At 49.2% G+C, this 27531-nt stretch overlaps 1 protein-coding gene across 1 annotated transcript in view; it reads left to right on the top strand.

The window, feature by feature from the left end:
- Positions 1-27531, top strand: part of LOC144820048 (long-chain-fatty-acid--CoA ligase ACSBG2-like) — a 391373-nt gene that overhangs the window by 304400 nt on the left and 59442 nt on the right. The window contains exon 9 of the mRNA XM_078677703.1: positions 24071-24304. Within this exon, the coding sequence (XP_078533829.1) occupies positions 24071-24304 (234 nt within the window). The remainder of the gene's footprint in view (positions 1-24070; positions 24305-27531) is intronic.

Below are 27531 nucleotides of genomic sequence, written 5' to 3'. Positions count from 1 at the left end.
TCGGCTGTGCGTCTCAGTGGAGATCGGGCATCTGCCCCAAAAGTGCTTCAGGAGGTGTGAGCAATTTTAAAACACAGATAAACAGGTGACAGTTCAATTTTAAAAGCTCGGGTTTGTTTTCCTTCGGATTGGCAACAGCGCTTAAATCGGCTGTGCGTCTCAGTGGAGATCGGGCATCCGCCCCAAAAGTGCTTCAGGAGATGTGAGCAATTTAAAACACAGATAAACAAGTGACACTTCAATTTTAAAAGGTGCAGCGTGATAGCGTGATAGCTCCTTCTCCCGGCTTCCGCCTCAGGAGAGATTCTTTACGACGACCGTCCGTGCTGCTAATTCACTGGCCATTTTAGGCCAATACGACAGACAGATGGGGTCGAACATCTCTCCCTACATCGACATGTTTCCTGAGCCATCTAAATCGGAAGCATTAAAGATCCTGCAAGAAGGAGAAAGTATCTCTGCTGAAATCATAGATTCTGCAGTGGTTGTTGCATCTATAGGCTTTAAACAACTAGCCTGTAGTGCCGCAGTACTATGGCGGCAAGGCTGGCTAAAATCTACATCTTTTCGCGAGGAGGTTCAGGCAAAGATAATTGATATGGCGTTTGATGGCGAATCACTGTTTGGACAACATGTGGCTGAGGCCCTTCAGGCCATCAAGAAGGATACCGGGACAGCAAGATCTCTCTGTACTCTCCAGTTTCGGAAGCCGCCCTTTTGTGGCGCTAAGGGCTGTGGATCCTTTTCTGGTCGAGGAGGTTATAACCAACAAAGGTCATACCAATCCTTTCAAAGTAACCAACGATACAAGTCTCAACGCCAACAGTCAAAATACCTCCTATTCACAGAATAAGAGAAAGCCCTCCTATCGCGGACGGGATAAGTCTAAAAAACATTGACAATGCCACCTGCCACCTAATCTACCGCCTACCTCTTTAAAAGTTGGAGGGAGAATCTCCCTATTTTACTCTAATTGGTCCGCTATAACATCAGACAAGTGGGTCCTGGACATTGTGGCCAGAGTTCATAAAGATTCCTCCAAACTCCCCTCCCAAAGGCCCACCTCCAGCTCATCTCAAGGAGCTTTTTTCCCAAATAAATTTGATGCTACGAAAAGGAGCGATCGAAACGGTCCCTCAATTGCAAAAAGGAATCGGGTTTTATTCAAGATTTTTCCTGGTAAAGAAAAAATCGGGAGAATGGCGCTCCATTCTAGATCTTAACTCCCTCAACAAATCCTTAAAAATGTTATCCTTCCGGATGTTGATGCTTTAAGAAATCCTTCAACTCCTCTCTGCATGCGTATTTCCATGTACCAATTCTGCCCAGACACAGAAAATTCCTGCAGTTCAGAGTGGCTGGCAGGGACTTCCAGTTCAAAGTCCTTCCTTTCGGACTCCATTCTGCACCCCATTTTTTTCCCAGGTTCTAGCACCGGTGGCCGCACACCTTCGTCTAGAGGGGATCCAAATGTTTCCATATCTAGACGACTGCCATATCAAGGCGATTTCCTTCACAGTTGCGAACGCCCACATTCAGAGATGTTTGTCACTCTTCCAATCTCTGGGCCTCTCCATCAATTTCGACAAGTCTCATCTTGTCCCATCGCAAAGAAAGAAGTTCTTGGGAACCACGTTAGACACGTCAACAAGAGGATCACGTTCAGACTCCTCACCCACGCACACAAGGCTCTCCACGACATGGGCCCCAAGTACCTCAACAGCCGCCTTGCATTCTACACACCCACTCACCAGCTCCGTTCCGCCAGCCTCGCCCTCACCACCGTCCCACGTGTTCGCAGATGAACCGCCGGAGGAAGATCCTTCTCCTACCTGTCTGCCAAGACATGGAACTCCCTCCCCACCCACCTTCGGCTGACCCAGGATCATCTCTCCTTCAGGAAACAACTCAAGACCTGGCTGTTCGAGCAGTAGCGACTCCCCCCCCCATCCCCCCAGCGCCTTGAGACCCTAGCGGGTGAGTAGCGCGCTCTACAAATTTCATGATTGATTGATTGACTCAACTGACACAAGCATATGTCTGAAACGAAAGGCAACAAAAAACTTGCAGACTTGCCCACCTATTGCGATCAAAAAGGTGAGTTTCAGTCTGGCAGTTCAAGTCATTTCTGGGGTTGCTTTCTTCCTGCATGCCTTATGTCCCCAACTGCAGTCTCCGAATGAGACCCCTGCAAGAAGAGCTCTACGACCAATGGTTACAGGTTTCGGGGTCCTTCGATGATCTCATTCACATCACTCCCCGGATGTGAGAAGCCTTACTCTGGTGGATTTGCAAATGGAACGTGGCAACAGGCTGCACATTTCTAGTGGACGCATCCCTCGAGGGGTGGGGAGCACACCTTCAAGGGCTGATAGTCAGCGGCAAGTGGAATGTCCAGCAGCGGACGTGGCATATCAATCTTCTAGAATTTCTAGCCATCTTCCTGGCCCTAAAGTCTTTTCGCACCATCATTCTGGGGGCATCAGTATTAATCCGGACGGATAACACAAGTGTGCACAACTTGAACAAACAAGTAGGAACAAGGATGAGTGTTTCCTGTACGACTTTAAAGATCTCAGCTCCACCACTCCGGGGGCCCTCCCCTCATGGAGGGTCACACATACAGAAATAACACCAGTGGGGAGTGCCAAGAAGGGGGGGGCCTACGAGGAGGGAGGAGGCAGACACTGACCAGCACCGGCGTCCGCCGCAGGTACAGGGCCGGCGGGGAGCGCGGGAGAGCACGCACCACAGGGGTGGGAATGGGAATGGAGATAGGAAACCAGAGGGCCCCAAATGTCAACAGGTCAGGACTTGGCGGGCAGCAAATCCCAGAACTCCGTTAACAGAGTCTGACACAGAGAGGCGTCATCCAAACAGCTCTCAGCTCTAGGAGCGGGTGTGGGACCCCAACACATGGCCACCCTGCGCCTAACCAGGACCAGAAGCATCGCAATCAGGCGACGGGAAGTGTCAGGACAGAATGTTACAAAACCAAGGAGACACAGGGGAGGATCAGGATGCACTGAGGCACTAGTAATATCAGAAATAGTGGAACATACCAACCGCCAGAATTCAGAGACTTTGGAACATAACCACGCCAAGTGAGAAAGTCCACGGCAGGGGCAGCACAACGCATGAAAGTGTCATTTGGAATGAGCCCAAGCTTACGGAGCTGAACAGGAGTGCGGTACAGTCTGTGCAAATACTTTAAATGTATTAGACGGAGTCGGTATTTTGGTGACAGCTTTTTCGCCTGGTTACAGAAGTATAACCAGTCAGCCTGCGCAATGTCCATACCAAGATCCGCTCCCCATGCCTCCCGTGCCCGGTCCGAGGAAATAGAGGTGGACGACAGAGTAAGCGTGTATAATTTAGTGACTAATTTGTGCGGGGATGAGGTAGTATATATGAAGTCCAAAGCCGGCATAGTTGGTGGGGACTGAGGGAATGTGGAGTGTAAATTTTGGCAAATAGCACGCAGCTGGTGGAATAAAAGTGTGTCTAGCAGGCCCGAGGTGTCAGGGAGAGAGTAGAAAGTGCCCCCTGGATAAAGGTCCGCAAACCCAAAGGTGGAGCATGCCTAGCCATGCCAGAAGGCTGGAGCGGAGGGAAATCTGTGTGGTTCACCACTGGCACAACCTTAGTGTAAAGAAGGGGAAGATTGGAGAGCCGGCCAAGGCCAGACCAGGCCCAGCACAATGTCTCGACAGTGTCAACCTCCGCCTGCGGGCGCACTGCCAGCGCGAACAAAGCTGTGGACAGAGGCCACAGGGATGCTCTATCCGTCTCGACGGTAACGTGAGGTTGGTAAGGGGTAGGATGGATCCAAACGTGCAGAAAGCTGGCCTGGGCATTCTGGGCATAGATCCTGAAGTCAGGCGCGCCCATACCCCCGGCAGACATGGGGAGAGTGAGGATGTCATAAGCGACTCTTGGCCGTTTACCCGCCCAGACAAGCGAAATTATAAGAGAGCGCATTTGCGAAAGAAATGAGAAGTGAGAGGGATAGGAATGTTCAAAAATAAGTAGAGCAATTTAGGCAGAACCACCATCTTTGCAATTGCGATCCGGCCCGCCAGGGATAGCGGCAACCGGCTCCAAGAAGGAATCTTATATTCCAGCCAGTCAACCGCACAACCAAAGTTAGATCTCCACAGTTCATCCAGATCCCTGCTCAACCAAATGCCCAAATAGCACGTGGGGCCCAAAGCCCACACGAACAGGAAATCCGGTGTGAACGGCATGGTGGCATCAGTCAAGGGGAACAAAACTGACTTGCTCCAATTCACTTAAATGCCGGAAAGTTAGCCAACGCGTATGATTTCCCAGACAAGGGGGCTGAGGTTCTCCTGAGGATGACGGACTTATAAGGTTACATCGTCCGCATACATGGAGACAAGAAGGTAGCGGGCCGAAAAACCTATTACTCTGTGGGTGTGGTGTTGCCGAAGCTTGGCAGCCAGGGGCTCCATCGAAATGGCAAAAAGCATGGGTAATAAAGGGCACCCCAGCCAAGTGCCACGAGCAATACTAATAGAGTCGGAGACCTGACCATTGATACGGAGATGTGCCGAGGGATTAGTGTAGAGGAGTTTAATGTTGCGCATAAAATGTTCACTGAAGCCCATGCGTGGCAAGAGGTAAAATAAGAAGGGCCACTCCAGCATATTGAACGCCTTTGTGGCGTCCAGCAGGGCAGCCACGGCCCGAATGTTAGGGTTTATTTGATTTAACACTGATAAAATTGTGCGGAGGTTGTGCGATATTGCCCTGCCAGGAATAAAACCTGACTGGTCCGGAAGGATAATGAGGGGCATGAGTAATGGAAGACGGGAGGCGATCAGTTTGGAGAAGATTATAATCGATGTTGATTAGGGAGAGGGGTGGTAGGAATCGCGACGGTCAGCGGGTTTGTCGGGTTTGAGGAGCAACGTTATCAGTGCCTCACGGAGCGACAGTGGAAAAAGGCCAGTGTCAAATGATTCGTTATACATAGCCGCTAAGTGGGGTTCTAAGAGATCAGCATACATGTTGTAGAATGAGGCCGGCAGGCCATCCAGGCCCGGGGCCCTGTCCCCTGGTAAGCTGCTAATGGCTGCAAGTATTTCCTCCCTAGAGAATGGTTCATCTAGAAATTTCCAGTGGTAATCCTCTAACCAGACTAACGCTATAGGCTTAAAATATTAATCAAAGGCCTCCCGTGGCAGAGGAGTAGCGGCGGAATAAAGCTGAGAATAGAAGTCCAAAAAACAGGACTGAATTTCCTCCTGGGAGGTGGTCCTACACGTGCCACCATCACTGAGGGCCGTTATATACTAAGCAGCACGGGGTGGGTGAAGGAGGTTAGCATGGGTACGTCCTGGGTGGTCTCCTTCACCGAAACGACAAGCACGACCCTCCCTACCCAAGAAGGATAGTTTGTGGTCAGCTTCCTCTGTAAATTCAGTGTGTTTTTGACGTATTAACATCAGCGTCTCAGGACTGGGGTGTGCAGCTTGGGCAGTATCCAGATCTTTGATTTCCGCCTCAAGCCTATTCAAAGTGGTACGGATAGAGCGGAGGACACCGGCCTGTTTAGAAATATATTCGCCCCGGATGACAGTCTTAAACCCTTCCCATATGACAGAAGCAGAGTCCACTGATCCCGTGTTTAAGTCAAAATAGTTAGTTATAGCTGTGTGAATGTCCGCACAAAAGACAGTATCCCGGAGGGCGTTTGGGGGGAGACACCAGGTGAATGCACCTTGTGGGGAGTGGGGAGGGCGGAGGCAGATCTGGACCGGCGCATGGTCAGAAAAGGTGCTTTTTTACAACAGTATTAAGCGATATGCACTCCTCTTTTTATCAGTATTAACTTCAATGTCAACAAATTATATCTGGTGCTGACCCATATCTTGACTAGCTCCTAGTCAAGTTGGTAAAAATGAAAAAAATCCACAGAAACCTGTGTTATGGGGAGCACTATTCACTCGTTCAGAGTACGTGATTTGTTTTTTCTTATTATTCATCCATGTATTCAATCCAACATAAACATCATAAATTAAACAGCCTTATGTTTCATCAAAAGTTCAGAACTTAATGTATCCACAGTCTTATTGATCAAACTGAAAGCCTTAACAAACACCAAAGTAAATGCTCATGAAACAGTGGTCGTATTTCCTTTCTTCAAAGATGATTTTATTCTTCTTTTTCATCAATGAATACGACAATCTGAGTTCTTCAAACAACTCTCCATGATTCAACAAATGATGACATATCCCAATGCATTTCGGTATGCAACTTCGTCAGGGGAATGCACTATAAATAACAAAAAATTCTATCATGTATATATCCAGTACATACACAGAAAAGGTGCTTGCCATGTGTGCTGCATGGATGAGCCAGGTCAGGGCATCTGGGGAAGTCAGACAAAAATCTAAGTGCCTGATTGGTGTGCCAAGGGAGGCTCCGGCGCAGCAGAATTGAAACCCCACCTAGCATATGAAGAGTAGGTAGAGGACTGGTTTTCCCCCAGTAGTGAGTGTATATGTCTGGCCTTACAATTGGTCATTCTGACCACGGACATTCCAGGTCCAGCAGACAATATCAGTCATGAGAAGGGTGTAGCGTTACGCAACGCAGGCAGGGAGCACCACAGGCAGTCACAGCAGTCATGAGTGGCTCTGAGGTATAGTGCGCGCCGTAAAGCAGGGGCGGCACCCCCCGTGCCCCAGCCTGGGGAGGACACCCAGCAGGCAGGGAGAAGGATCAAAGAAGCAGCGGAAACATAGCATGAGGATAACAGTGGACTCGAATCGAAACAAGGAGTGGTGCACAGTGCAGTGTCAAGAGCATGACTTGTGAGAACAAACCACAACAAACATAGAGTGGCAAAATGAAGCCACCGTCCCATTAAAGGAACCCCCCACCCCGACCCATCCCAACCAATCCAAACACAAAAAAAAACAACCTCGCACCCACTCCAACCTCCCAAATATGCTGAGCAACCCACCCGACTCACCCCAGGAACCCACAACTGGGAGAGGGAGAAACATCAGGAGAAAAGGGAATCATCCTGTGGAGGCATGGCAGGGCTAGGCTAACACCCCTGCTACGAAGCAGGGTGGCCTAGCTAGAATCAAATCAGGAATCACTCAGGAAAAGATAGGTTACTGAAACAATAAAGTCTACACAGTCAATCGTTGTCACTGAGGCGGCCAGTATCATCAAGCTGAGATTTAGGAGGGGAGGAGCGGGCCTCCTTGTCAAGTTTCTTGGTGAAAGCCAGGGCAGCTCCCGGATCAGGAAAGACAAGCGTCTTGGCGCCCTGGCTGACTCTCAGCTTTGCAGGATAGGCCAGGGAGTAGGAAACTTCATGCTTCTGCAGGATGTGCTTGGCAGGGAGAAATTCTCTTCGGGCAGCCTGAACAGTGAGGGTGTAATCCGGATAAAAGGACAGCGTGTTGCCCTGGTGGTTTATGGTGCCCTTGTCCCGTGCAGCATGGAGGATGGCGTCCCAGTAATTCAGAATTTTGGCAATGATGGGGCGAGGAGGGATCCCGGGACCAGGATGCTGGACCCAGAGACCTGTGTGCCCGCTCAACAATGAACACCGGGCAAAGGACGTCGCCGAAGAGCTCCCTGGCAAGCTGCTCCACATAGTCCTCCATCCTCGAAATGTTGGTGGACTCCGTGTGAGAAGTTGGCCTGATATATGATGCTCACTAGTTCTAGTGATCACCTTGTATCAGTCCTAACAACCCTTATGGTGATTGGTTGTAAGTCAACCTTATAGACCAGCTACCCTAATGTTAGCATGGACAAAGCAGTCTTAGGCTAAACTCTTTTGGCATGTGAAGCCAGCTGTTTTACCACATATAACCCCTTGAGTACCAGATGAAAGGACACCACAGAGGTTGTTATGAAAATAAACAATATATTTATTAATAACAAACACCTCTGAACTCTTTATGAGATCAGAGGGCTAAGCACATGACAATCTTTTAGGAAAAATACGATAAGTTGCACATAATTACAATGGTGCCCTAGGGGGCACGACAAACCATATACTAAGTAAATGGTATAAGGAAATCGATAGAAGGAATGGAGCTGTCCAGAGGCTGTAGGATCGCTGGGACTACGCTATCCTAACCTTAGGTCATTTCATTTCATAAGGCTTTATTCTGAACAAAAAAACATGTCCATAAAAGCGCACATATAATAAATGCAAAACATACAACATTTACAATACAATTACTTTTTCAGTTCAACGCTCAAGATTTAAAAAAAAAACATATTATACAGGCAGGGACTGAATAAATAGTTAAAAACTCATGTTTTTCCTAACACTAATTGCTTTAAGGAGGAAGGTAGCAGTATAAAAACATACATCGGGGTGGTGCAAATTAAAAAGCAATTTCATAGAATCATGAACTGTTCTAACACCAAACTTGATAAAAATAGGCTTTAAAAAAGTTTTACGAAAATTCCCATACAATTGACACAGCAGGAGAAAGTGCGTGGTGCTTTGTGCAGAAGTATTGTCACATGGACAAGGGCCAACAGGATGCTCGTTCAGCGAAGGGAAGGCAACTACATTATGCACAGTCCCCATCCTCAACCTTGTTAAGACAAACTGATGGGAAACTCTTGTCACTAGAGTCAAATACGATTGGAAGCCCGCTATTTCATTCAGACTGTTATAAAACACACAGGTGGATAACTTTCCATCATTTCTTACCCGCCTCTCTAATTTGTGATTAAAAAAGATTTTCTTCATTTCAGACTTAGAAAAGTCTGAAGCCCCATATCGATCCCCAATAATATTAAGGCCATAGATCTCCTGGAAACTGTTGATGATATATTTAATCCACGGGAACTTTAGATGGTAATCAACAGTGAGACAATCATTGATGATAGCTCTGGTTAAGGATGTCTCTTCATTCAGCCAAATTGACCGCCACAACATTAAAGGTCGCAGAAGAATCAAATCAGTTAAATGTTGAATTCCCAGTTCTCTATGGACTAAGTCGTTGGAGGTAGATTTTGGCAAGGACAAAAGTCTTTTAAGGAAAGCATTTTCCTCCACCTGAAGGCTTCCAACTGGGGCCAGACCCCAGACCCCTGCCCCATACAGGGCTACGGAAAGTCATCTAGACTGGAAGATCTGGAGCATGTCTTTTATCCGTTTATTCCCTAGTTTGGTAGCAAAAGTAAACACCCCATTTGCACTTCTCATCATCTTAGTCCTGACATTCTTATGCTCATTAGCCCAGCAACAATTCTTGGAGAAGGTGATCCCTAGGTAGCAGAAATTATCGACTTTTTGGACCCTTTTGCCTTCAATGTAATAAAATTGGGGCTTACTCGCCCGTGGTCCACACTCCATAACATAGGTTTTAGTTTTATTGATCACAAGTTTTCTACTCCTGATAAATTGTGAAAACCCATCCATCAGGCGTTGTAGTCCTATCGGGGTCCTGGACAGCAGCACGGCATCGTCCGCGTAGAGCAGTACGGGGACATTGAAATCACTTACTTTCGGGGCGTCTGCCACTACTGTCTGTAATATCGAGTCCACCTCATTGATAAAGAGAGTAAAAAGCAGGGGGGCTAAAACACACCCCTGCCTTATACCCCTACCGATCTTAAATTTGGTGGTGCACTCCCCACTAGAACCGTATCGAACACTAGTACGCAGTTTAACATAGAGTCGGGCCAGAAAGAAGACAATACCCTCGGGTGCCCCCATTTCAATCAGTTTGGCCCAGAGGATTGCGTGGTCCACCATATCGAAGGCGCTGCTCAAATCTGCAAAGCAGAGGTAAATTGGGCCCTTCTTGGCCTGAGTGTATTTCCCAATCAAAAGTTCGAGATTTAAGCATTGCTCAACTGTCCCACGCCCTTTTCTAAATCCAAACTGGCAGTTGGCCAGGATCCCGTTAGTTTCTGCCCATTCTTCCAGTCTAACCATAAGTACCCGGCTCATAATTTTCACCGAGGAATCCAATAAAGATATTGGACGATAATTTTTCACATCCCCGCGGTCGCCTTTTTTAAAGATGGGAATAATAATTGATTCTTCCCAGGTTGGGGGTATCCCATGGCAAACTGCAGCGTTAAAAACTTTAACCAGCAGTGGGCCCCAGACCTCAGGGGCTGTCTTATACATATCGATGGGCACCCCATCCGGTCCTTGAGCTTTTCCTCCCTTACTTGCGCTAATACTATTCATAACCTCAGTAATAGTAATGTTCAGAGGGATGGTGGGCCAACCATACATATTGTTGCCCAAGGCTTTGTCAGAGTCAAAAATATTAGAAAAGTGGGAGATCCATGTTTCCATATTGACCATGGAGGTTAGTTCCGGTACCTTCTCATCTTTGAGGAACGGGCAATTGACAGTAGCCCAAAATAGGGTACAGTTTTTTGATTCTGCAGCCAGAGTCAATTTATCCCAAGCCTCAAGCCGTAATTCGGCCTTCCTTCGCTTTAGTATTATCTTATAATCTGATCTAAGCTGGGACACCTGACTACCAACTCTAGGTTTAGCTGCCAGAGCCTCTTTGAGCTCTTTGAGTGCAGTGGTACATGCACGATCAAACCATCCCCTGTGTTGGGTGGGCTTAGATCCTGCTGTTTTAGTAAACTTATTGTCAATAATGGTGTTGATTCTAGTAAAATATCCGATAAAATCAACAGTGACGTCAGCGTGCTCAAGAATCGCAGTGATTTCTAATAAGCAGCTGCTAATAATTAGATCAGATGTCAGTTCTGCTTTATCCCCTTTCCATCTTAACCTTGTACCGTTCGGTCTATGGGGTTCAATGTTAGCGATAATACCCGAATCCGGTACAGGTTTTCCTTTCCAGAGTGTGACTTCAAGGGTGATACAGTTATGATCGCTGAGCATAATATCCACAACCCTTGGGACCAAACTCCAGGGGATAAGGTTAGAAGACATACATATAAAATCTATAACGGTATTTGCCCCTCTACCTGAAAAAGTCAGGATACTCTCCCCTAAATCGTTCTTCTCATTCTCCAATATTTCCATATCATGTGCTGCTAACAGATTATTCAGGGATTCCCCATACATGTTATGTGGAAAATGGAGATCAACATCTCCTACGTGATTGGTAACCCCACACGTACATTGATGAGAGAGGGGGCAAACAACAGTGTTAAAATCTCCTGCCAAAATAAATTAAAAAATAACATTCGAACCATCTATAATATCAGCCAGTGCACTCTCTAAGGCATTAACCACCAAGTGACTGGTACTGTCGAATATATTATTATAAAAATTGATTAGGAGAATATTTCTTCCTTCATCTTGCGTCAACCATAAAATTTGAGAGTGAACCCCCATTAAGACATGTTTTTTAACAATTATTGGAGTTTTCACAGAAATCAAGACCAAGAGCCCACCCGTAGATCTACCAGAGGTTGATGCTACAGCGGGCAATTGGTAGGAAACAAACCCGTTGTAGCCAGTAAAATTTTTGCACCAAGTTTCCTGGAGACATATAATGTCGAATAAACCAACAAATTCTTTCCACCCCAAACAGTCCTCTTTAGACAATAGTCCCGCAATGTTCCAACTGGCAATAAAACATCTTGGGTGTCCGTCGGTAACATCAGTAGTGATAGTGGGGCTAATACATTGAGTGTCCGGGATATCGTTAGAATTAGGATGAGTTATAATTAACCTATCAGCTACAAAGCGACCCTCGGTACACTCAATAGATTCACCCGCCGCATCACATATCGTACGGCAATCATAATTCTCACTTATAATGTCAGGGAGACCTGTGGCATTTCCATCTCCATCACAGAGAGCCTTTTTTATTTCATACATCGGGGAAACCTGATCAAAGTTCAGTCAATCATTAGAATCTAAGCCACTCAGGGGTTGGTATCGATTGGATGTCGCCAGCTCAAAACCACTAGACATACCAGCAACACAGCCTCTTCTCCCCCAAGGTCAAGTTTGGGCTGGGCAAAAAGGTGTCTATAAAAATACCCTAGAGGTCGGAGTGAGATTCCCTGATCGTTCAGTGGACGGGAAGTAGCTCTAATCAAAGAGGTAGTGGCAAGATGTGGATTTTTAAAATTAACTATTACACAGTCGCCACTAATATCTTTACGTGATTTCCCTATCCATTTAGTTCTGGTGGTGGTTAGAATCTGATCAGACATGGCTACTGGGAAACCACACTCTCTATTCAGCCAACCCACTGTTTTATTCTTCAGTGACTCATGTGATTCTGAGTCACCATATAGTCCTGTCTCCCTGACTGGTGGGACGTTAGTCAGAACTGCCACATAAGGAGCGCAGTCTGGGGGAAGATCAGGTTGCGAGTAACCGTATCGCCTTGTCTTTTCTTTGGGAGGACCTGGATTATCCATAGGAGCTAAGGTGATGGAAGTCTTTGAGCACACAGGTGCTATGCTGGATACAGCTTCCATGACTAGGCACGATCCATCCTCCAGTGTCCTTACACTCTCCTTTATAGGACCCTTAGCCATTGAACTAACTTCAGGGCTTACATTAGACCCAGTTTGTAAACTCAAAAGGCCACCCAGCCTTAATACTTCCCCCGAGATGGTATTAAGTTTCTCAATTAGGGGTTTAATAATTTTATCAAGCTTTGCATCAATGATGCTAATCAAAAGCTCTAGCTGTTCAGGATCTAATTGTACATTAGAATTATTAACTACAGCTACAGGATCACTCATAACTCTGTCCGGTGGAGGTTCCGATCTTTTTTTATTGTGTTTCCCCCCCCCGTTTAGGGATATTTGCCCTGCCGATATTCTTCCCAGATCTCAGTACCCTATGGGCTCTAGGAGCCGGGGAGTCAGATTCTATACCATCTGGTGGGGGCTCAGGCAAAACCAAATTTGGCTCTAATACAATCGGGATAGCCATGATTGGGGGTACAGGAGGATCGGGGTCACAGCTAATATCAACTAAAGAAGTCGACAGGGATATAGGTGATTTGGGTGGACTCACTAGAGGCACAAAAGGGGTTCCACGACCCAATGAAAGCCTTCGTTCCTTATTAATTTTATCTACTACCTTGACAAGATAATTATCAAGAGTAGCGAGGGCTGGGCGAGTATTTGCATTGGTGCTTTTAGACATGATAAAATCCCAGTTACTCTCAGTTACACAACAAAAAAAGAAAAAAGAAATACCGAAAGCCTTAATGAACGTTCTACTATTAAAAAATTTAAACAAGGTATACAAAGTACAACTGGGCAAGTGCATGAACAGTCTCAATAACCAAAGGCACAGCTGTCTACCTTCAAAGTCCAGAGCTTGTCCCAAAACCAAGATCCGGGGCCCTGCCCTGTCTCAGCCTGCCTCTGACGACCTCAGACGGCCCGCCCTCTGCCCGGGCTCAGCCCGCGCGTCCCGCGGGGCGGGAGGCGTACGATGTACTTATGGCGCCTCCGGGCGCGTGGTCAAGCAACACGCCCTCACTAGGGCTGCTGGTAGTGGTGGTCCACTGTCCGGGACCGCTACGGGCGCTGGACGGTGAGCAGGTGGGCAGAAGCAGTCGCCTGGAGCCGTTTCCCTCACGGCGGCGTCGGGCTCACACAAATGACCCCCAGGAGCGCTCGGCGCTCGATGTACTTATGGCGCCTCCGGCGCGTGGTCAAGCGACACGCCCTCACTAGGGCTGCTGGTAGTGGTGGTCCGCTGTCCGGGACCGCTACGGGCGCTGGACGGTGAGCAGGTGGGCAGAAGCAGTCGCCTGGAGCCGTTTCCCTCACGGCGGCATCAGACTCACACAAATGACCCCCAGGAGCGCTCGGCGCTCGATGTACTTATGGCGCCTCCGGGCGCGTGGTCAAGCGACACGCCCTCACTAGGGCTGCTGGTAGTGGTGGTCCGCTGTCCGGGACCGCTACGGGCGCTGGGCGGTGAGCAGGTGGGCAGAAGCAGTCGCCTGGAGCCGTTTCCCTCACGGCGGCGTCAGGCTCACACAAATGACCCCCAGGAGCGCTCGGCGCTCGATGTACTTATGGCGTCTCCGGGCACGTGGTCAAGCGACACGCCCTCACTAGGGCTGCTGCTAGTGGTGGTCCGCTGTCCGGGACCGCTACGGGTGCTGGACGGTGAGCAGGTGGGCAGAAGCAGTCGCCTGGAGCCGTTTCCCTCACGGCGGCGTCAGGCTCACACAAATGACCTTAGATAAGTACCAGGAGGCCCACGGGACGCGTGTGCAGAGTGTGAACTCACACGCGAGATGCGGAACAAGGTCACTGGACAGTACAGTTTACGAAAAAGGTGAGTACAGACAGTCTTTACTATCTAGGACTGAAACGACTGGAAATCTGGACACTAGGAGAGTTAATCTACCCTTGAGCACCAAAATGCTCTTGTTACCTCACCCACGGGCTGCGGGTGCATAGGTGTCAAAGTGTGTCGGGTTTCCGCGTCGAAGTCTATGGAGCCTTGAAGAAAGATGCTGCAGGCGACCAGGAGGAATATGTCCGGTGCGATCCAAGGGTGGATCGAGGAAGAAGAGGACCCGAAAGCAGAGGGGACAGTGTTCAAAGTCACTAGCCAGTGACCGGTGTGGAATCAGGAAGGAACCAGATGCTGTCGTCTCTGCAGCCACGTGGACCAGGAGGTGTCTTCGACGACCAGGATGGAGGCATGAGCTGTCCCACGCAGGCTCTCGCTGTCGGCGGTGTCGGATCCGGATTTGGAGTCAACAGGCCTTGGCAAAGACAACCCACGAGGTGAGAGGAAACGGCGTCTGGTGCGGACCAGGAGGGTCCGGGGTGCTCCTCTTTTGGAAGGGAGCAAGGGCCAGTCTGGAGCAACCAGACCAGCAGTGTGGATTTCAAGGATCGTCGTCTAGGAGGCCACTAGCCAGCCGGCAAGTGACCAGACAACGCGTCGAGCAGCAACCAAGCAAAAGGGGCCCCATGCAGATCTCGTGGATGCTGGAGGGCTGGTCTTCGGTGCAGGAGCTGCTCGGGGCTGGGGCTTCTCAGTCCCCAAAGCACTTACTTGAGGATGCCTCTGAAGTCGTGCTGGAAGCGAAGTGCAGTTTCTTCAAGATGGCCGGTCCCACGCGTCTCGTCGCACCCACGGATCTCAGCTGTGCTGCAGATGTAGGTTGAGGTTGGAGAGATCTGGAAGTCCGGATCTCGTCGGGCTCTGAAGTCTGGTTCCGGCAGGAAGGACAACAAAGTGAACCACTAGGACGCTTGATGGTGCATGCAGTTGCAGGGTGGACACTCCTTGCCCACAAGGGAGATTCTTCAGTCTTCTGGGGAGCAGAACGTCGAAGTCCAGAGTTTCTTCTTTGTAGAGTTGTTCAGGATAATCTAATTTGGAATGGGCCCAGCTCCTACCTTTATCCTGCTAAAGGGGGCTGTACTGCTGACTGGGTCCCTCCCATGGGTGGGACCAGGAAGGGGGGTGGTTACACCCCCTATCCTTTGTCCGGTTTCGCGCCAGAGCTGGGGCTGGAGTGCCCCAGTAACTGGTTTGAACCGGTGTATGCACAGGGCACCTTGTGTGCCCCAGGCATGTCTCATTCCTTTCAGGCCTGTCCTACCTAATACACAAAATCCTGTCTGGGGTGGTGCTAGCACCTCCCAAGGCAGGAAACCCTTTGTCCAGGCCTCCCTCGCTGGAAGGACTCCCAGCAGCAGGAGGTCAGACTTGTGTCTGTGGTGGCAGCATCCATTTTGTGATGCTGAGGCTTCGTTTAACTTTAACCGGGGTTCACAGTTACATACATGTCGTGTCCCTCTAAAAGGGTGGAATGCTACCCCCGTCGCCAGAATTGGCGAGGGGGTAGTATTCCAATTCGTATGACACCTTACTCGACATGTTTTGATAATGCTATACCAAAGTTAGCATTCAACCGCGAGGATTATAATGCACTTAAGAGTATATGGTATAGCGTTATCATGAAACAGCTATTAGGACTTGGTTCCACAAGCTGCAGACAGGCTCAGCTCATGCTAGAGCACCATCTCACATAATTCCAAGCGCTCTGCCTTCAGGATTGATAAGGCCTGCCATAGGAGTGACTGATAGGAATATATGTGTCCATTTTAGGGTTAGATATAGGTATACTATATCACACCATCTTGCCCCAGCTGTCTTACCAGCCAGTTGTGTCTGTTTAGATGGCCAGCCAGGGGTGGCATAATACATGCTTCAGCCCCTGGTAGGCCCTGGGTACACCTATGCCCTGGGTACCTAAGGTACACTGTACAGGGACTGATAAGGTGGCCCAGTACCAATTGGTAAATGCACCTAAAGTACATGGATGTCAATTTAGAGAGAGAACAGCTAGGCTGTGGGTCTGATTAGCAGGCCCACAGCCAGGGAAAGTCGTAAACCAGTGAAGCAAAAAGCAAAAATCTGGGGTGACCATAGGATTGCAGACCCTACTCTCCTACACTCCGGAAGTCCCGTGATGCGGAGGTTACTCCGGGGGGAGCGGGCCTCCAAGTCTTCATTCTTTACCCAGATGACCGCTAGGATCTTGTCCATCTTAGGTAGTTTTTGACGGTCCTGGGTGGCAGCAACTGATTGTCGTCGGAGTCCACGTGAGCCTTGACCGGGTCGAGGTGGGTGGGGAGTTGGTCCAGCTGAGTCGCGATACCGGTCACTGTAGACTTAACATCCAGCATGATTGCCTTGAGGTCATCCTCTCGACCTGGGGGGGGGGGGAGCGTGGGGGGGTCGTCCATGGTGGCAACAGAGCCGGCACCCTCCGTTCCCATACTGTCCTGCCTAGCAGACCGACAGAGGTCGAATGCAATCTTGGGCTGCTTAGGATCTGTTTTCCCCATGATGAGGGGCCCAGCCGGGGGGTGAGAGGCCCACGCGGGGCAGGAAGCTGTTGACCCAGAACAGAAGTCTCCAGCCGCCGACCACTGACAATATGAGGCAATGAGGGTTCAGCCGAGATCACCACACCCTAGGTCACCAGAGCCCGCGAAGAGACCCACCCGGGCAGTGGAGGAGGCAGTGGACCCCTGAGGAGAAGAAGGCGGAGGGACTAACAGAGTCACAGCAGTGATGAGCACGTGATGCAAACAAGCGGGAACCCCAGCAGGTATTTGTCGGGCAGTCCACAGGTTGAGACCCGGGCCAGGGAGGTCGCAGGAGCAGAGGCTGGAGAAGATGCGACCAGGTGGGCAATCCACACAACTGAGGGTAGGGTCCAGGGAGCAATCCCCCCTTCCCCCCGCTCGCCCCAGGACATCACCTCAGGACACAGCGTCCAGTGAGCAGGATTTGCACCGGGCATGCCACAATCCATGAGGAGCCAGTCCAGGCCGTAAAGGAACAGTGACAGGGAGTCAAAGCAGAGGGGCCCGGGGGCTGAAGGCACCCCCGAGGAGCAGGAAGGCCAGAGCGCCCAGCAGCGTCAAGGGAGGAGCGCCATGATGAGCAGCACATCCATGAGGCCAAAGTGGCAGCGTCTGTGTAGGAGCGGTCCGCCCGACCCCACAGCGTCCCCCATATCGTGAAGGGGCCACAACACCCCGCAGCAGTGAGGCCGGGGCGCCACAAGGAACGCTGCACTCGTGCGGCCCCGGCAGCGGCAGTACTCAGATGGTGCGGGGGTAGGCACTCCAGGCCCCCGCCGCTCCCCCCCTGGCAGGAACGGGCTGGCGGGAGTCAGCAGCTGAGCCCGGTCACAGCCACATAGTCAACCGGGACCCAGCAATAAATCAGGGTCCAGTGGCAGCATTGTAGTCCGCAGGCAGCGCCCGCACAAGGCGAATCAGCAGCCGGTGGGGATGGGAGTGCGACTGCCAAACAGAGGCAAAGCCGGTGGGGAACCGCGGGGGGGGGGGCGCCGTTCACCTCGCCAGGCGCAAGCGCTCACGCCAGCAGCAGGCAGCCAGCGAACCAGGAGACACCACAACGTTAGCGCCAACAACGCGGCACCCCGGGCGGGCTGAACAGCCCGCGGGCCCCCTATCCTGCCAGCAAACACCAGAGGGGCAGCGCACTCACCCGGAGTCTGAAGTCTTCGCCACCGGGCCAGGCCACGGCCGTGGGCAGCAGCAGACAGCCTCCGCAGTCAGCGGAAAGGAGGGCTGAGCCACGAGGCCCGGGTACGCAGGCCCGGAGTCCGCACTGGGTGGCTGCTCTCCGCCACGTAGTCGAGCTGGTGGGTAATGAAGCTATCGATCTGTGCCACGCGTCGTGGGGGTCTCAGGAGCAACGTAGAGGAGCAAGTCAGGTAGGGATTCCTGCAGGATTGTGCCGGATTATCAAGCTTGGCCGGCAGAGCCCACTCAAAGTGCAGCCATCTTGCAGCTGGCCAAGCCACGCCCCCGTCAAGCACTTTGCATACCCTTGACATTGAGATGGCTAAATTGTATTTGCAACAGACTTCTTCAATCCGTAAATCTGACCAGCTATTTGTGGCCTATGGAAGGATATGCCAGGGACACCCAATATCCAAACAGACCATAGCTCATTGGATTTATGCTGCAATTTGTTTCTGTCATCAGCAAGCAGGAAGACCATTACAAACAACTCCAAGAGCACACTCTACTAGAGCAATCTCCTCCTCTACTGCTCTTTTTGCTGGTGTACCTCTTCATCAAATCTGCAGCGCTGCAACGTGGTCCAGCAGGCACACTTTTACCAGGCACTACTGTTTGGAAGCTGCCAGCAATTCAGATACGTCTGTGGGACAAGCGGTTCTCCGTAATCTTTTTAAATAAGGTGAGCCTCTGTTCTTCCCTCCTCCTCTTTACCGTTTTCTCAGACACATATCAGCTATGCCTATTTATTTATATAAACATTGATATATACATATATATGTAGCGAGAAAGACCACTTAATTAAAAGTAGACCAAGGATACAGCCGGGATTTCTTCAGGAACCCTTCATTCACTTTCATGGCGCAGCGTGATGCATTTCAGATTTCTTAGCCTTCCTCAGATGCCGTTCACCATCAGATTGCACCTTCTCCCTCCTCAGTTAGTTCTTCGGCCCTTCCTTTAATGGGGGAACAGCTGTTAACTCAAAGCAGCTGTGGTCAAATGTGAGACCACAACTACCAGCAGGCAGCAGGATGGTGAATACCGTAGCAGGGTAAATTATGCTTCCAAATGAGCGCTGGAATTGCCTTGTGAGGGGGGGCCATGTAGTGGGAGGTGCCATCCGTACTTGCGTGTTCAAGGTTCCCTCGGGTCCCCAACGCCCAAGCCACAATCACAGTTCAGGCCGGGCCATAGAGAGAGGCTACAGTGACTTCAACAAAAAATAGCAAGGGGTCAGCTAGAATGCAACCTAAGTTAAATTACTATGTGGTGATCAGAGGAAAATGAAGTGGAACTAATGATGTGTTATGGAAATCACACATAGGGTCTCTCTTCTATGTGAAAAGATTCCCATCAGTCACCACTCGGATCCGCCCTTCATCATCTGGGATCCTTCACCATTGAAGGTAGATTGTGAGACCCACTGTGGACTGGCAGATGTTTAAAGCCTAATCCTACATGTGGTGCCCAGTGTGAGGAGATCAAGTGATGTATTGTGGGGTGACTGAAAGCAGTGCTAAAAGTGAAGTGCAAAGTGAAGTTTTGAAAAACAATAAAATTAGGTAGAGAAGAGAAAAGGATTTTAATAAGATTCTCTTCTGTCCCAAAATAAAAAGAGTGCGTAGTGGTCTAAACAAATAACCACTATTCAAGATGAAAGGTCGACATGTTTCTGCAGACTAATTAGATCCATGTGGTATCTAGCTGCTTCCTCAGGACCATTACCGATACTGCTTATAGGAAATTTGTGAAAAAGATAAAATATCACCTGAGATATAGTGATAACATTCTTCTCCTGACTACATAGTTCAAACGGGATGTAGATCCATTACCGACAAAACACACACATAGGAAAGAAACAAAGTGCATAAAAATTAAATGTAGAACACTGTATTGAAACAAATCTTTCTAACACAAAGTGATCTGATTGGTGACAGATGTGTAGTATCTTTAATACAAATGTCATTCACATCCGTCAACAGCACAAATATTGTAGCTGCTCACTTACCAATTTGGCAGGAGAGAAAAGTCCCACCTCACCTGGCTGCAGCGCAGGTAAAACGAGGCACCGCTCTAAATAGCGAAAGCAGATAAAAAGAAAATTAGGACACATAAAGGTGTCACTTCATTCAAACCACAGCTATCAAGTCCAAAAACAATTTCAAGAAGTGCCCTGTATGATATTTATAAAGTGCTGCCACTTCACTTCAAATCCTATCATGATTGTTTGACACCATCACTCCAATGGCAGTAGAAATCAGACCGTTATATGGATCTTATGTGGGGGCACTAACGTGCATTGATTCACGTGCCTCTGCTTTGTGAAACCCTTCGTAATGCCAGACATGAACTATTTTTACAAAGCGACCCCAAAGATTGCATTTTTAGGTCCGTTGGTAGCGTATATATATCTCTCATGGCCACACAACAGCCTTCTGCCTTCAACTCTACACTGAGGGCGTCAAAGACGCATTACACAGCACAGAAGCCGACAGACAGACCAGTGGCCATTAGTTATGAAAGCCGGTATTTTTTCACACGCATATCTGGCAGACTATTGGATCACACGTGGACAAAAGGGCTCATGAGCCCAAATATTTCACAGATCGTGCTCGCGCTTACCTGTCCGTCGGTACCCCGGGCGTCCCTCTGGGCTGTCGTGGGAGGTACCGACGCGGCGCGCAATGGCTCCTTATCTTTCCGTTTCGTCGACGCTCAAAGGCGTCCGAATGACGTCAGTACCCACGCGACGCGCGTAGGATCGTGGGAGAAGTAGTTCAATAGAAAAACTACACATTTGTATCACTATACGGCCATATGTCAGGCGCGCTCAGTGTATCAGTTGTTTAGGGTATTTCGAATAATTCACCATATCCCATACATTTAAAAGTCAATTATTGCCTACATTTAGAAGTTGATTATTGCATACTGCCGCCCTTCAATATGCTAGTTCAACTCAACTGTCATCTGCAGGAAACAAAATACCAGACAGCAGATTGCAATATGCATATGTATATAGCTTAATTAAATTTAGGAATTAATTATACAGTTAATTTGCTGTAGTAAAATCTCCAGCGCAGGAAATGTGAATATTGTATTCAGTTACTCAATTGCACGGGAGATAGGCAGGGCGGACAACACACTACCATATCAAGGTCTCTCTAAAATGTATGTCTAGTAATGCACTGTCCTGCCAATCCAAAGCACATATATATTCATTTATAGATCATCTCATTGTTCAAAAATAAAAGGGGGGAAATACCCTATAGAATAGAAAATATTCAGAATCAATATGTTATTATCCTTTCATTCATCTGCATCCGAGTAGCTCTTATAACAGTTGTGGCACCAGGCATTTCCAGTCATTATTCATTAGAGTGACATCCATGGGATGTCCTCATTGAGACCCCCCTTATCGGATTTGAGTTTATAGACCCATCTTTGTTCTTTTTTAAATAAAAAACTGCTGATGTCAGTTACATGGGGTGGGATCAAAGGTTGTTCGATAACCGTCCATTTTAGGTCTGTGGGTAGATGACCAACCTCAATGAAATGCGTAGTGAGTCTCGTTGCCTGTTTGCAACATCTGATAGAACTCTTATGCTCTGAAATCCTTGTTTTAACTTTGCGCGTAGTCATCCCTACATACTGTTCATTGCAGGGACATGTGATGAGATAGATTACATTTTGGCTGTTACAATTTGTGAAGCGTCGTTGCTCCCAGGGACGGCAGGTGCCAATATCAATCTGTGTAGATTTGGATGTTAATGGACAGGCTACACAATTGCCACAGGGATGGTGGCCAGTGACTGTGTTTTTAGGTCTAGTGTGGACCAACTGGTCCTTCACATTTCGTCCGCGCTTGAAGGCGAACAACGGGGGTGGTAGATTGACAGTGTCATTCCCGGTGTTCAGTATCGCCCAGTGCTTCTTCACAATTTTTTGGATTTGATTAGACTTTGTACTAAAAGTGTTGACACATGTAATCCTTTTTTGTGCCGGCTTGGGAGGCAGTAGTTCTAATAAGCCCTCCCTGTTGTTATTGGAGGCTCGTTTTTTTGAGGACCTGATCAATCTTTTGGGATACTTCTTCTCAATCAGATGTTACAGAGGCTACAGTGAGCTCCCCCTCCTACCCCCCTCCCCCCACCCCCATGAAGTCACAGGCTGCCTCCTGGCAGCAGCCGCTTGCATGGCCTGTTCTCGTGGCGGTCACAGGATAATCAATCACTTGATTCACACAAAGTTCGTTGCCAGCTAAAACCCAGGACTCTTCACTGGACGGGTCCTTGTAACGTGCTCCCGGCAGACACGGTAATGTAGCGAGAAAGCTCCCCCCCCCCCCCCCCGTGAAGTCACAGGCCGCCTCCTGGCAGCAGCCGCTTGCATGGCCTGTTCTCGTGGCGGTCACGGGATAACCAATCACTTGATTCACACAAAGTTTGTTGCCAGCTAAAACCCAGGACTCTTCACTGGACGGGTACTTGTAACGTGCTCCTGGCAGACACGGTAATGTAGCGAGAAAGACCACTTAATTAAACGTAGACCAAGGACACAGCAGGGATTTTTTCAGGAACCCTTTATTCACTTTCATGGCGCAACGTGGTCCAGCAGGCACACTTTTACCAGGCACTACTGTTTGGAAGCTGCCAGCAATGCAGATACGTCTGTGGGACAAGCGGTTGTCCGTAATCTTTTTAAATAAGGTGAGCATCTGTTCTTCCCTCCTCCTCTTTACTGTTTTCTATGACACATATCAGCTATGCCTATTTATTGATATAAACATTGCTATATATATATATATATATATACATATATATATATACATATTCATATTATAGATCTTCTATGTGTGTTATTGCATAATGTCTCTTGTACATATGCTTATGTTACAAGTAGGATCTTACGAGCATTATTATGGATGTACTACTTCCTACTCTGATTCAGGCATGTGAATCTATGAAAGATACCCAAATACTGAAGAAGAACTTACCTGTAATCTGTGGTTCTCCCGTATTGGTATCTTTCATAGATACATAGATCACATGCAACCCACCCACCTCCCTTCAGAGGCTCGTTTATGCTCTTTTCACTTTGTATCACTCTTGTGCGAGAAAATCTGAGAGCCTGAGCCTCCGAGGAGAACATTCTGGTGGGTGCTGTCGCCTGATTGTCTGCAGTTTGGACTGTATATAATGACTTGGACAAGTCATAAATGTGGACGTTTTTTCCTTTTACTTTCGGGCTACTTTACTTCCTGGCTCTATGTTACCTATGCTATGGTTATTATGTGGTTAATTATTGCTTTTTTATGTACTGTGGGACTCCCACTCCGACGAAGGGGAATGATTCAGGTATGTGAATCTATGAAAGATACCAATACTGAAGAACCACAGATTACAGGTAAGTAACTTTTGTTCTTCTCCAAGCCAGTAAGAGCCATTTCTCCCTCCAGAACCTCGATGCTTAAGCACCTGCAGCTCAGCTGGCCACCATGGTGATTTGTCATTAGTTCACATGAAGGCCACCTGCCTAAGGCACAGGAAGCCCAGTTGGTGTTGGGGACCGCAATAGTCCTGTGGAAGATGCCAGCATCCAGGGGAAGTGTTTCAATTTATAAGAGGGTGAGTTGAGGCCATCCCAGTGCAGTGGTGAGTCCCAACCCCCCTAATCTGCCTCAAAACTAGATAAAGCTCTCCACACCTCCAGTGGTAACATTTAAAACCACTGTTAACTGAAAGCCATTGTTTCAGTATGGTTGGTGAGTGCACATCTGGCTTTAGGTCATGGTGGCACTATTTCTGTTACCTTAGCGGACAGTGATTAGTCTGAGAGCTTGTGCAGTTACCAATGCGTAGCAACTATTGTCTACTTCACCTGTGTAGCCGTGAATGCTAAGCAGTTGTTGCTCTTGGGAAGTGTTACTTGATGTGCACAAGTGATGGTTGTGGCGTGCTTGTCGAACTTGTGAGAGGCCCTTGCTTTAATCTTTCTTGTATGTCACCCATACATTCACTATCTCCTCACGCAGGATCAGCTCCATGCCCTGGGGTTACACGCTTGCAGATATTCTGGTCTTCAGGAGGGTCCACGCGGCCCTGGGCCTCGACCGATATACCCGGTGTTACTCAGGAGCTGCCCCCATCACGCGTGACACTCTGGAGTTCTTCATGAGCCTGAATCTGCCGGTGATGGAGCTGTACGGCATGAGTGAGAGCGCTGGTCCACATACTGTAGCTGTACCAAGTGCCTTTCGGATCATGAGGTAGGTGATGCATCTCCCCTCTCACTTCCACTATCTGGTTAACAGGTACTCCTCCACTGACCATGAGTTACATCCAACCCTTAAGCGTCTACTGGGCCTCCTAAACTCTCAGGACTTCTAGCTGATGATTGTGAGAAGTTGGCCTGATGTGCAGTGCTCACTATTCTAGTGATCACTATATATCAGTCCAAACAACCCTTATTGATGATTGGTTGTAAGTCAACCTTATAGACCAGCTATCCTAGTAGCATGGATACGAGCAGTCTAAGGCTAAGACTCTAGAGGGCGTGTTAAGCCAGCTGTTTTACCATCACATTACCCCTTGAACACCCAGTGAAAGGACACCACACAAGTTGTTATGAAAATAAACAGTGTATTTATTTATAACAAGACTACCCTGGCTCTTTATGAGACAGGGAGCTAAGCACACAACAAAACTCTTACGAAAATACTTAAGTTAGCACGTTATACACAAATGCCCGAGGGGCACGAAAAACCATATACTTTAAAAGTGGAATGCGAATTACTAGCAGGTAAGTAACAGTTCTAATAGGCTTTGGAATCGCTAGGACTGGACTAGGGAATCGTTAGATTACTACTAGGAGGCCCAGGGGACTCGGTGCAGAGTGTGCACTCTCACGCGGGATGCGGGACAAAGTCTATGGAAGCTAGAATTCACAAAGTTAGTGTTCACGGGCGAACCCGACCTGGTAGGGAGAAAACGACAGTGGATCCTGACCCTAGGATAGTGAGGCTATGCTGGGACACCGGAGTGCCGAAGTTACCTAGCCCAGGGGCTGCAGCTGCATAGGTCTGAAAAGACGTCGGGGATCTCGTTGCCGGACCAGGAGCCTGGAAGGAAGAAGTTGCTGGCAGGCGACCAGTGAAGAAAAGTTCGATGGATCCAAGCCTGGATCAAGGAAGAAGAAAACCTGAAAGCAGAGGGGACCAAGTCCTTGAATCACTAGCCAGTGATTAAGTGGGCACCAGGATGGCACCGGGCGAAGTCACCGCAGTCAGGTGAGTGGGCGCTGCTGGGCTCTGCAGTCTCTCGGACCAGGAGGCGTTGTCGGCGACCCGGATGGAGGTGCGAGCTGTCCCACGAAGGTTCTTGCTGTCGACGTCGCTGGACCCAGGATTGGGCAACAAGTCTTGGCAAATGCAAGGCCCACGCGGTGGACCTAAAATGGCGTCTTGGGCGGACCAGGAGGGTCCAGGGTACTTCTCCGATGGAGGGAAGCAAGGGCCAGTCTGGAGCAACCAGACCAGCAGCAGAAATGTCGTCGGGCGTCGTCAGGAAGGCCACAAGCCAGCGGGCTAGTAGCCAAACAACGCGGTGAGCAGTAAAAAGCAGAAGGGCCCCACGCAGATCGTGGAGATGCTGGGGGGCTGCTCTTCGGTGCTGGAGCTGCTCAGGGTGGGGGCTTCTCGGACCCCAAAGCACTCACCAGGAATTCACTCGGCGGGCTTGTTGTTCAGAAGTCGTGCAGTCTTGAAGATGGCCGGTCCCTCGAGGTCTCGTCACACCCACGAATCTCAGCGTGACTGATGATGTAGGTAGAGGTCAGAGGTGCCAGGGAAGCCGGTTATCGTCGAGCTGGGCAGTCGGATTCCGGAGGAAGGACTTGCAGCAGACCGCAGTGTTCTGTAGATGGTGCCTGCGGATGCAGGGTGACTACTCCTTAGTCACAAGGGAGAAATCTTAGGAAGAAGTCTTGAGTTCCTTTCGTGGAAAGTAGTTTCAGGATTCAAAGATGATCTGATTTGGAAGGGGGCCAGTCTCTACCTTTATCCTGTAAAAAGGGGCTGGCACGCGACTAAGTCCTGCCCTATGGGTGGGACTAGGAGGGGGGTGGTTACACCCACTTCCTTGGCGGGCTTTTCCCCAGCACAGGGTCTGGAGTGACCCTGGAACTGGTTCCAGCCAGCCTATGCACAGTGAGCACCGGGGTGCCACATGCAGTCACCTTCCTCTAAAGCCCTGCCTACCTACAATACACAAAACCCTGTCTGGGACGGTGCTGGCACCGCCCCTGGCAGGAAACCCTTTGTCCTTATCTCCTGCTCTGGGAGGACTCCCAGCAGCAGGAGGGCAGACTTGTGTCTCGGTGGCAGCATCCATTTTGTGGGTGCTAAGGCTCTGTCTGACTTTAACCGGGGTTAGGGGTTACATACATGTCGTGTCCCTCTAGAAGGGTGGAATGCTAACCCCGTCGCCAGAATTGGCGAGGGGTTAGTATTCCAATTCGTATGACACCTTACTCGACATGTTTTGATAAAGCGATACCAGAGTTGGCATTTAACCGCGAGGATTATAATGCACTTAAGAGTATATGGTATGCGATATCATGGAAACGGCTAAGGGATGGGTCCCGAAAGCCGCAGACAGGCTCAGCTCATGCCAGAGCACCATCTCACACGATTCCAAGCACTCTGCCTTCAGGATTGTTAAGGCCTGCCATAGGAGTGACTGATAGGAGATCTGTGTGTCCATTTTAGGGTTAGATATAGGTATACTATATCTAAAGCAAAGGGTGAGTACACCACCTTGCCCCAGCTGTCGTGCAGCCAGTTGTGTCAGATTTGGATGGCCAGCCAGGGGTGGCATAATACATGCTGCAGCCCCTGGTAGGCCCTGGGTACACCTATGCCCTGGGTACCTAAGGTACACTGTACAGGGACTGATAAGGTGGCTCAGTATCCAATTTAGATATGTACCTAAGGTACATGGAATCCATTTTATAGAGAGAGCAGTGGGCCTGAGGTCCTGAACAGCAGGGCCTCAGGTCAACTAAGTCAGAAAACCAGCAAAACACCAGGCAAAAAGTTGGGGGCAACCATAGTCAGGGATCAACCTTCCTACATAACCCCCCCCCAAACGAAAGGAGATAAGGCTATCCTTGTCCAGGTAAGCCTATATTGCCTAAGTGGGCATTTAAGGAAGTACCAGCACTGGCATGGTTACCCCCTATGTCATGGTCCACTAAGCAATCCCTCACCCTAAGGGTGTCTGAGGGTCTCCACCATAGGGACTCTCTACCTGTGGTGTGTTTTGTCAAAGAAAAAGGCTGGTGCTGAAATGGAGTACTGAAGTGAGGCTCCACTAACTTTGGGCTCAGCTTCCTCCAATCATCATCCACCATAGAGGCCTTTCTTTCCAAGACTGAGTTGTTTTGGGCTCTCAGGGTCAACCTCTGGCTACCTACAGCTGGAGGTTGGGTCCCTCT

This window comes from Lissotriton helveticus, chromosome 2_1 (assembly GCF_964261635.1).
Source record: "Lissotriton helveticus chromosome 2_1, aLisHel1.1, whole genome shotgun sequence".
In the NCBI taxonomy this organism is placed as follows: Eukaryota; Metazoa; Chordata; class Amphibia; order Caudata; family Salamandridae; genus Lissotriton; species Lissotriton helveticus.
Note: the sequence above shows the minus strand (reverse complement) of the source record. Positions and strands in the feature narration are given on the sequence as shown.